Source organism: Monopterus albus, unplaced genomic scaffold (assembly GCF_001952655.1).
Source record: "Monopterus albus unplaced genomic scaffold, M_albus_1.0 scaffold51.1, whole genome shotgun sequence".
Lineage (NCBI taxonomy): Eukaryota > Metazoa > Chordata > Actinopteri > Synbranchiformes > Synbranchidae > Monopterus > Monopterus albus.
Genome location: NW_018127931.1, coordinates 4,574,773 through 4,586,146, shown reverse-complemented (window position 1 = coordinate 4,586,146; position 11,374 = coordinate 4,574,773). Strand labels below are relative to the sequence as shown.

At 41.6% G+C, this 11,374-nt stretch overlaps 2 protein-coding genes across 4 annotated transcripts in view; both read left to right on the top strand.

Moving 5' to 3' along the window:
• The window catches only part of LOC109960914 (zinc finger protein 2 homolog), a 14,102-nt gene extending 7,639 nt beyond the window's left edge, over positions 1-6,463 (top strand). The window contains exons 6-7 of one of the 3 annotated variants that reach the window (XM_020601372.1): positions 1,291-1,414; positions 4,594-6,463. In XM_020601372.1, the coding sequence (XP_020457028.1) occupies positions 1,291-1,414; positions 4,594-6,077 (1,608 nt within the window). In that variant the 3' untranslated portion in view covers positions 6,078-6,463. The remainder of the gene's footprint in view (positions 1-1,290; positions 1,415-4,593) is intronic. The other 2 variants (XM_020601373.1, XM_020601374.1) reach the window with 2 other exon arrangements.
• Positions 6,464-6,828: 365 nt separating this feature from the next.
• On the top strand, positions 6,829-10,749 carry LOC109960915 (uncharacterized). Its single transcript, XM_020601375.1, has 4 exons — positions 6,829-7,020; positions 8,368-9,165; positions 9,271-9,303; positions 9,901-10,749. The coding sequence occupies exons 1-4, from the start codon at positions 7,005-7,007 to the stop codon at positions 9,948-9,950; spliced, it is 897 nt and encodes a 298-aa protein (XP_020457031.1). The 5' UTR covers positions 6,829-7,004; the 3' UTR covers positions 9,951-10,749.
• Positions 10,750-11,374: the final 625 nt, after the last annotated feature.

The window sequence follows — 11,374 nt, the reverse complement described above, 5'->3', positions numbered from 1 at the left end:
TAGCTAGCTGGCCTATTCTCCATGGTGTGGAGCCGCGCTTCTAAGTCTGTGAGCCTCGCCTCCAATGCTGCTAGCATCTGACATTTATTACAAGTACCATTATCGCTAAAGGAGGCAGAGGAATAACTGAACATGCGACACTCCGAGCAAGAGAAAGGTGGAGAGGAAGAGGGGGAAGCCATTGCTCTCGATTAAGCTACTAGCTTAGCTAGCTTCTAAACTAGCCGACCTAAAGTAGCAAGTTAAATTTGGTAGTTAGCAAGAACTTCTGCAAAACAAGTGCTTTAAGTGGTGCAAGCGTATGTTGTCACTGAAAAATTCAGATGAACCTAGAAAATAGTGAGTTTAATTCCTAAACAATCTGGAAGCAAGCACAACGCAGTACAAATACAGAACACAGGACATGAGTACGGTTTACTGCAGGAAACAGCAGTCCGTCAAAGGTTCCGCATGACTAGAACATGTTACTGGGATTAAAGGAACTGCACTAAGTTAGTTCAAATCTTACCTATCAGAAAGATTTCAGTTTGTTCATGTCAATGATGAATCTTCCGCACAGACTGAAGATAGTCATGGCGTTTCACAGGGCTCTGCGTTAGGTCCAGTTCTCTTCACTTTATACATGCTCCCTTTAGGCAATATTATCAGGAAACACGGCAGAAATTTCCACTGCTCTGCAGATGATACTGAGTTATATTTATCTATGAACCCAGATGCTGTAACCCAGCTGCTATAGGCCTAGGATGCTGGGGGGCACCATGATGCTCTGAGTCTCTCTCCTCCACCTCCTCTCCTCTCTCCATGCACATATTGTATATGCCACCATTACACATCACTAACTTTGTGTCTCTCTCCCATAGTGTGTCCTCTCGCTCTCTCCCTGTACCTTTCTGCAGGTAACTCTGGCGCTGGAGCTCTACGTTTCTGATGAGCAGTCACCGGCCAGATCAAGCTACCCAGTGCTTGATTGTTTGTTGTTGTGTTTGTTGTGTCTTGTTACTTTCCTTCTTTTCTCTCTCCTCTATCCACTCACCCCAACCAGTCGAGGCAGAAGGCCGCCCACCAAGAGCCGGGGTCTTTCAGAGGGTTCTTCCTTTAAAGGGAGATTTCCTCCCCAGTGTCACTGAGTGCTTGCTCAAGGGGGATATGTTGGGTTTTTCTCTATAATGATAATGATAATAGTAAGGTCTAGACCTTACTTTGTAAAGTGTCCTGAGACGACCTTTGTTGTGATTTGGCGCTATACAAATACATTTCAGTTTTGAATTTGAAATTATGTTGGTCCAACAGACCGTGTCTTGGCTGACCTCTGCCCCCTCTGTACTGAAGGACTGCTTAGAGGTGCTTTCCAGTCCTGATGACCTGAGGTCTCTGCTGCAACACCACAAATGCCTCAAGCACCTTGGCTCACAAGGTAAACCAGATACACTGGTCATGTTAAAGCTACAGAATCAACTGCATGTGAAGAACCTATAAACTGAATAAGAGTCAAAACCTTACCTTAACATGACTTAAGTTGTTTTTTTGTTTATTATTACCTCTGCCACTGGCAGTAATAATTTGACAGTGTTTGTTAGCTTGTTTGTTCACAGCTTAGCTCAAAAAGTAAAGAATGGAATTGGACAGAATTTTTTGCAGAGATAGGTTATGGCCCATAGAACTATTCATTATATTTTGGTGCTGATCCGAGTGTTTAGAATAAAAATTGCTTGGAATTAATAACATAAAATGAAAATACACTTAAAATTCTGTTTAGTTTTTTGCATGTTACATATTTGGGTCTTTTCTAAAATATGTTTAATTCAGTTAGATCTGTATTAACATAACATTACTACATAAACATGATCCTGGTTACAGTCTACAGTCTCATTCACAAAATGGTTAGATTAAAACAAACTATATTATTAACATAACTCAGCATAATAAGATGCCTTGGTGGTTTCCATCTGAAGGCTTGAGAGCCTCCCTAGCTATGAGTTCAGTGGTTCCAAAACAGGCAGAGGAAGCAGCCTGTTGATTCCCAGAGACACCACTGTTGCTCTTTTTCTTGCAGTGACATTAATGTTAGTTGCATCAGCATTAACAATGATGTTTTCATTTTTCTTCTTTGAAAACGATTACCTTTCTTGGAAAAAAAAGTTGGATATAATCCACTAGGATAATCCATATAAAGATGAGATTTGTACTTTATTAGAAATGTTTTCAAAGATTGTGGTCTACTTATACAAGAGAAAACATTTTAAAGGTCACAGCAATATGTTGCATATGTGTGTCTGGTTTATTTGCCCATCTCTGTTAAAGAGCCCATGGCATGTTCATTTCCAGCCATTTAATGTTTAATCTTAGCTTTGTGTCCATCATAACTCCAAATAGTCTGTACTTATTTCAGAATAATAAAACCAGAGAGCCTATTTCTAAAAATGAGAGGATAGTTTGTGAACACGCACAACTCCTGCTGCTGGTGTTGTGTTGAAAGTGGACAGCAGGAGGAGTTACAACAGCATTAATTAATTAATTAGAATTTATCCTGTGTGTGTGTGTGTGTTTGGATGCATCCTTAGGTTTTTAGACTCAATCTCATCATTCCTTGATCACTTGTCATCACGGATTAGCACAGGGACACACATTACACATACTGCGCTAGCAACGTGAAGCTGCTTCAGCTACAAGTTCCCCAGAGGCATTACGCTAATTCTGAGACACCAGGTTGTGTTTTTTTTTTTTTTTTTTTTAACTTGCTGTTAAGTTCCACTGAGTAGTGGAAACATCACTCCCCTTTCAAGTAGCTCCAAGGTCAGTAAATCCAACCGGTGATCACTGCATCTTCCCCCACATGATCACATACAATCCAAAAGTAGGGAAATTAATTCCACCAGGATTCTGAATAGAAGTACAAGAACATACGTACACCTCGTTTTTTTTTTGTTTTTGTTTTGTTTTGTTTTGTTTTTTTTTTGCTTTAAGTCATGTCTAAGAGGATAATTCACTGTTGTAACATTGTAGATAGGCCAGAAAACAAGAAGAAGCATGCCATGGGCTCTTTAAAGTGTAACGCACAGCAGTTTACCAACTGTTGCTGCAACAGGCATCCATCCAAACGAGAATAGGAAGCCAACAAGAATGCGCTGAGAAAACAATGAGTAAATATACATCAGGAAATATATATTCTTATATTCTTTGACAGTGCAAGTTGGCAAACATCAAACATAACATGCGCTGGGGCCCTCGGCTCCAAACAAAAATTTGTTGTACGTGTTACAATGACATTAAAGTGGATTCTTCTTCTTCTAAGTCTATTTTTGGCAAGAGAACATCCTGCCATATACCTTTTTATAGGCTAAAGGTAAGCAAATGTGCTGGATAAATTTTTACCCCTGCCAAGGAGGTTATGGTTTTACAGGTGTTTGTTTGTTCACAGTATAACTCAAACTGTAATGAATGGATTTGAATGACATTTTCTGGAGAGGTATGGTATGGCCCATGGAATGATCTTCAAAAGTTACTGAGCTACATCCTGAAAACAATCACCATTAGTGAAATATAATTTTTCTTGAATAATTTTTAAATTAATAATGATATGAAATGTGATTCCAAATGCTAGGGGTAGGTTTTCATGGTCAAGGATTTATATTATGCTGCTCAAACCATTATAGGAAAACATGCTTTAGGTGTAATGGCATTAAGGGGAAACTGAGCTGCTTTGGCAGATGTTTGTATTCTCTGAGTGCTGTCTAGTTTTTAAACAGCTCCAGCTATGTTGCTACTGTAGCACCTATTAAATGTCTCCTTAGTTTGCAATGACATGACAGTTTAGTGAAGTCAGATGTTCAGAATGCACATTTTCCAGAATCTTGTCACTGAACTGCTGTGAAGATAGCATTGTGGTTTCTAAGAAGTCCCATCCATATCAAATATATCTGACATTTGCTAATCATTGCCAGTTGTGTTCATATTGTTTCTCACCACTTGAGTGCTACTGAGATTTGTCTCTGCTACCTATAATTTAGTAGATAACAGCAAACTAATTAGACCTGTTAAATGGAAATTACATTCTAGAAATAGTAAATGAGTTTAAGGTGAAGGGTCTGCAATAAGGTAGTTCATCTTTCACGCTCTGGCCTGAAATCTGAGCTTTTTGAAAGCAGATTCCATGGTGAATACATCTCACAGTGCTTAGTTTGTGTTTTCGTGTGGATCATAAGGATGTAAGCTGCCCTAAGGGGGTTGTGTAGTGTTAAATTCATGAAGATGACTTTCTGTTCCCTTTAACACAATGATTACTCACTTTGACTCACAGAACACCTGTTGGCATTAACCTGTGTGTTTATTTTGTCTGACAACATGCCAGTGAAGACATTTAGTTTTCCTATTGTTCAGGTAGCACTTTTGTGTGGCTGAAGCGCTTTATAAAAATGACTAGTGTGGACACGTGATTTCAAATTTAGCCAGCTGATTGTGGCTCTATGGGAGAAGGAAGGCCTGTGGGAGACCTAGAGGGACTTTACATTTTCATGCAATAACACAACAAACAGTTGTCTGTATTTGAGGGAACATAAAGATGCTAGTTATTTCTTCTGTGTACCTTCTGCATAGGTACTGCTGTGGAGATGTCCTCCCAGGTCTTTGCCTGCTCCAAATGTCCATTTTTCCACATGCAGGAGTCCTACCTGCTGCAGCACATTGAGCACAGTCACCCTGAATGCTACAACAGGTTCCAGAAGACTGCAGAAACAGCTGAGGCCCCCAAGAAGAAGATGCAGCATCCTGAGTTCCCAAAGCCTTTTCCCATACACGACAAACCTGACCCTCATGTGTGCCAGGAGTGTGGCAAAACATTTACACGCACCTCAGATGTGACGCGTCACCAGCGCACCCACACGGGTGAGCGCCCATACACCTGTGAGGAATGTAAAAAGGGCTTCAAGAACTCTTGGGATCTGACCAGACATCAGCGCATTCACACTGGGGAAAGACCCTTTCTCTGCTCCCAGTGTGGCAAACGGTTCACACAGATGGGTTTGCTCAAACTGCATTTCGAAAGAACCGCATGCGGCCAAGCACGCAACCCTCCCCTAGAGTTAACAACAGAGGTTGTAGTAGCAGAGGAAGCATCAGAGAAGGCCAGTGGTCAGTACAAATGCCAGAAATGTGGAGAGTGCTTTAGCAGCATCCTGGATCGGCTGAGGCACAGGCAGATGCATGTGGTACAACATCAGTACAAATGTTCTCTGTGTGAGAAGATCTACAGCCGAGCGTCAGACTTAAAGAGACACCAGATGAAACACACTGGCGAGCGGCCATTTGCCTGCGATTGTGGGAAAAGCTTCACGCATGTGTGGCTTTTGAATAAGCACCAGCAGATCCACACCAGGGAGCGTCCATACTCCTGTGTAGAGTGTGGGAAGAGCTTCACACAACTCCAGATCCTAAACAGGCACCTGTTAACTCACAACAGCCAGCGGCCTTTCCAGTGCTCCTGCTGTGAGAAGAGCTTCACCCAGCTGGCCAGCTTGACACGTCACGAGAGAACCCACACAGGCGAGAGGCCGTACTACTGCACCACTTGTGAGAAGACGTTCCTCACACATGGAGAGCTGGTCAGACATCAGCACAGCCACAGCAACTTTAAGCCATTCAGCTGCTCACAGTGCCCAAAGACCTTTAAAACGAAACGTGCTCAGAGTGAGCACCTCAACACACACACAGGTGAGCGTCCATTTGCATGCACATGTTGTGGGAAGAGGTTTGCCAAATCAACCTCACTCGTGCGACACAACCTGATTCACACAGGGGAGCGACCCCACCAGTGCTCTCAATGCAGAAAGACCTTCCTCACATCCAGTGAGCTGCTCCTTCACAAACGGATCCATACAGGAGAAAGGCCTTATCCCTGCTGCTATTGTGAGAGGAAGTTCAGGTGCTCCTCTGACCTTAACATGCACATCCGAACACACACCGGGGAGAAGCCACACAGCTGTATGTTCTGTAAAAAGAGTTTCTCTGCATCTACAAGGCTGAAGAGACACATGCGTACACACATGGAAAAGGGTATAGTCGTGGAATCATTTAACTTTTGAGCTGTCAAGAGCTAATAATGTATTTATTAGAACATGATGATTGTTGTCATTAAAACGTATAAATCAACAGAATTTTTTTATTTTTTATTGTAATGATTTTTGTTACATGAAAATTGCCTTTGGAAACATAGGAATGATAGCTTTTTTGGTGTTTGCTGACAAATATAATTTGTGGTCAAATAAATACATTTATATAGTAGATGTTTCTGTTCAACACAACTTACAGTCAGTGATTTCAACCTCCATAGGACAAGAGTTAGATATTATCAGAATTTGTAAGTGTATCTCCCAAACAAAAAATAAGGGCTAATTTTAATAATGACAGTCTGGCCATCCAACACAGTGCTGAATGTCAGTGTTTCTCAACCTCTTTGGCTTGTGACAACTTAAAATGAATATCTATTTTAGGCACATTGTCAGTGGTTCAACATCTGTGGTTTATGAAGATAAGTCAAACAAGAAGTGATTATCTAAGTAATGTTTAGATGCAGAAAAGGAACAATTACCCAACTCAAATAAGTCTTTTCTCCTTATCCAATTTGTTGAGGCATGTGAAAAACAATTATTATTGTACATATAAAATTGAAACATTGAACGGGGAACTTATACAAATTATCCTAATTGTATTTGCATACATGTTCGATTGTTGTTATACATCATATCACTGTTAACTCGTGATTGCTCATCACATGGGTTATCATTATAATACATAGCCCATGGATGTATTAATGGAGAATTTAGCCGATTATTCTTCCTCAATGTTTACCGCCGGACCGCTTATGGGACAGAGACTTCCTGTCCCACCCACATTTCCATGTCGCTTCCGGGTGGCTAAACAAGATTCTTCCAGCAAGCGGTCGTTATCTTAATGCTGTAAACAAAAGTTACTAAACGGTTCAGCTTCAGCGACACATTAAGCGAAAGGACATGCATATCAAAACAGGTAAGTTTATACAACTTTTTGACACATGTGAACGAAATTACTCACTTTCATTAGTGCTATTCTGTTGGCTTACCGCGGTGTTAGCAACGGTGCTAACGTTAGTGGTATCGATAGCACCCTGCTCGCCGCTTTGAATGGGGGGTGGGGGTGTACGAAACTTTGATTTCAGCGAACATGCCAACTGGCTGTTAGTGTATTGGTATGCTAAAAATGAAGCCATGTCCTCGACGACAGTCGATATTAAAACACTGGTGAACTACACTGACCACGTTGTGACGGCAGATGAATAAGACTATCGAGTTTAACTCGCGGCGCCATGACGCTGCTAATTAAAGTTTGCTAACATCGGTGTTTGCGCATAGCTTGTGCTCTCCTGTTAGCTACCAGTGCTGCACACTTGAAACGCAAGATGTTATTTCACCCTAGGAGACTCTAATATAGCAGCCAAGTTGCTCGTTTTGACGGAGACTGGAAAGTCTGTACAGTCAGCTAGTTTCTCGAAAATTCTCTGCCTGTTGGTGGGTGAGACACCCCGGTATTGTTTCTTTGAAGCGTGGCGCTTATGAGCGAACAGGCTACTGAGGCCGGGTGTAAGTTATTCGTTATTCAATCGCGTTGACTCCTCAAGTTTTGTAACACTACAAAACTCCTATTGGCTGTACCAACCGTATCGCCAACGAGGAGGTATTTTCAGTTGACATGCCCTAAAAATAAGGAACAGTATTGTCTAGTTCAGGCTGTCTTCTACTCTATGGATAAAAATGGCTCAACTACAAGAATATTGTAGCAATACTCCCATCAGTGCTTAGCTGACCAGTCACTGCTTTTTATAATGAGCCATAAAATGTTAAATGACACGCGCCTTGTTGTCCAACATTGTCACTAAATCACTAACCGAGAGATGTAACGTAATATTGACTGATATTGATATTCCAAAAGTGTTATACCTTAAAGTCATATCGGGCTACCAGGACATATACATTTTCTGCGCAGCTTGACAAATAGGCTGCCATTCACGGACCTGGCACACTGATGTCGCACGAAAATGTGTCGTCTATCCCGAGTGTGTGTTTATATAAAACAGCCAAGAGCAACAATTATTTTTTGTATGAACCAGTGACAATCGAAAATATTGTATGAAATACCTATTTACACACACACACACTGTGTGCCTATTACACTTACAATCACCTACAGTGATTTGTGATTTTTACAGATAAAATAGCGATTGTTAGCCCAGATGTTAATGTTCTCAAGTTACAACTCTTTCACACAGCACTGTTAAGTTTGATAGATGTATATTAGTATATTCAAACATGTGATAACCTGTTAACTCCTCTTCTTCAGGTACATGGGAAGCTACCAACACTGTGTGTGAGTCAGATACTCTGTGTGATCCAGCGGTCCTTGTTTCAGCCACCAATTCGGAGCCACATATTCGCAACCGTCGCCTGTCTCCTGGCTCAGGAAATTGTGGAGGTGGTGGAGGTGGAGGCTGTGTCTCTGGGGGTGACCAGCAGCCCCAGCAAATTTCACCTGAGGGTGAACTGATTGGACCTGGTCACACACAAACCTTCAGCGTTCGCAGGGAAAAGGAACGCAAGCGTCTGCAACACAAAGGGCGCAGTCTCCGCAGGGAGAGTCAAAAGGGGGTCAGCAGAGTTGGCGAGCGGTCACAAAAAGTTAACCAGAAAGATAGGTGGGTGGAGGACAGTCTATCACTGCTCAAGCCCCCTCCTGCCTTCCCAGTGCAGGACAGCCCAGCCAAGCTGCAGCCTGCTGTCAGCTACGCCTCCAAGGTGAAGGCAGGGGCAACGAGTGGAGCCCTGGAGGAGGACCGGTCTGCAATTGGTGCGCTGCTGCAGAACCGGTGGGGTCTCTGTTTCATCAGTGAGGGAAGGCCGGTCATGGAGGGCTCCTGCACTCACCCTGCTGTCAACACCCTCCCACCTCAGCATGCAGATGCTAATCAGTCAGCGGACCTAGAGCTCCACACCGGTCTCACTGCCCAGTCCACCAAAGAAACACCTGTTCAAGTTGCTACCTCTGTTACCCCCATCACATGCCCAGAGGTGGACGAGAGCAATGGCACGCTGCTGCTTAGCTGTCGCCATCTAGTGGAGGCTTTGAATCACCACAATAGAGGTGAGACCTAGAGAAATGAAGACAGACTTGCCAGTATTTTTTCTTAATCTGAAAGTTATTTCTGTACAATACCTCTAACACTGACTCTTTTTTTTTCCTCCTCAGAATGGAATGCTATATGTAACAGACAGAAAAAAGGTGAGTGACTTGAGTAAACTGGTCAGTGTTGTCATGCCATTTCAACAACAAAAACAGACAAGACATTGAAAATTACCTGAGATGCAGCAATGTTTTATATGTAGCGAAACTGGCTTCAGCACCTTCATGACAGCATTTGATAGTTGTGTTTTTTGGAAACAATTATGTCAGGTATAGTCATTGTATTGTGTAGATATGTGGTCTTTGACAGTGGCATCCAGAGCCCTCAGCGGGTTATGTTTAGGTTGTAAATGGAAACCACTGTTTTGTAGCCATTTATTGTGCAGCTGGGACAACGTTAAGAGTGTATACAATAAGGCACTCGAGTGTTATCAGCTTATTGTGCAGAACTGGTATCAAACAATCCTTGATTTATCCATCAGCTTTACCACTTGTCCTATAGAGGATCACAGAAGGGCTGGAGCTGATCCCAGCTGACACTGGGCAGTTTCCAGACACAGAGATAGACGACCACTTGCACTTATAGACAAATAATGTAACGTAACCTGCTTGTCTTTAGGTTGTTCTTTATTTAATCTGACAAACATTGTCTTTTGTTCCTCAACATCTCTGAGAAAGTTATTTTCTGTTTTTCAGATCCTAAAAGGGTTGTGTGGTACAAGGACACCCAGGAGCATCCAGCCTAGCAGTGTGAGAAACCCAAAGCATATATAAGCACATACGCAAAACACCTACATGCACATGAAAACACAAAAGGTGGACTACTTTTGGAGTCCTTTCACACACACTGCACTCAGGATGATGTCTTCACACAACGCCACACTGAGACACTTTGGACTAACTCTTTTGAGATCTTACAGCAATGGACTTTTTAACGCCTTACAGAACGCCTTAATTAATCAGACCTGTTTAACACCTCTGACCATTTTTAGCTTGTATGTGTAGAGCTGGTCTTTTTTTTTTTTTTTTTTAAACAATCTCTTAAGGAGCTGTAATTTAAATTTTTGTCCAGTTTTATCAAAATTTTTCCTTTGTCCTCTGCAAAGAGTGGTCAATCCAGCACTTTGTTTTAAATCTATTGTGACCAACCCCTGTGTGCGAGAAACCCTCACCAGAGTGATATTTTCCCCCTCTCGATTATAAGCAGCAGAATGTCTTGCTTGAGTTTAAAATTTTATGGTTCATGTATGCAGACGACATCTGTATCAGTGTCTTCAGTTTACAGACAGGTGTAGTTAAAGGCACAATAGAGTTCACCCTTTACCCCTGTCAGATCTTAATGCTGTGTTCCTTCCTTTTTTATTTTGGTTCCCTAATTGGATGAATGTTACTCATGAATCTATAAGGGTTCTCATGTTTGTTCTGTAGATTTATTTAGTTTTTTGTGAAAAGAATCTATTCAATAAAGTTACACTGGAGAAGGAGGAGGAATGTAAGTGAACAGTATTGCTTAATAAAAATTAATAAATTTAAGTTCCATCTTAATCCTTTTTATTTGGACATGCAGTTCATATTTACCTCTGTACAGACTGGTAGGTGTGAGATGTTATGTTCGCTGTCTTACAAACTGCTCAGGTTGAAGATGAACTTGAAACAAGTCAGTCTCTGTCAAACAGCTCCATTAAATTAAATCAGTGGCCCATACATGTGAAACCTTGCTTAAAAAAAATAGAAATACAGCCACCAACAGCTTGCTGTTGTTTAAACATAGTGCTTAATTTGACAGAAGTGGCCATGTGTGTATATTATGTGAATTAAAGCGCATTACATTCACCAAAGAGAAATCCTGATCTTATAAATACATTATCACAATTATGAGAAGGCAGGGCTTGGAATGCTGCAGAATGTGCCTGAAAATGATCAGTTAAACTAATTTAGTATCAAACCAATAGTGATGGCCGTTAGTACATCCAGTAGTACATAGCAAAAGCAAACTCTTAATGACTAATTCCACATAGTGTTCCAAAATGTAAACAAATATAGGCTGAATTACTTTACTAAAGAATCTGTTAAAACCTGGTGAGTTTCAGGCCAGTTTGTCACTATTCCAACCCTTGCATTATTACATAATTACAAGATCTTTTCTTCTCCCCCCCCCCCCCCCCCCGGC

Bases quoted from the DNA above. Each gene is read 5' to 3' on its own strand.
- LOC109960915 (XM_020601375.1), top strand. The intron at 9,166-9,270 runs GTGAGACCTAGA...TTTCCTCCTCAG, and splicing joins TTTGAATCACCACAATAGAG to AATGGAATGCTATATGTAAC. The intron at 9,304-9,900 runs GTGAGTGACTTG...TCTGTTTTTCAG, and splicing joins ATGTAACAGACAGAAAAAAG to ATCCTAAAAGGGTTGTGTGG.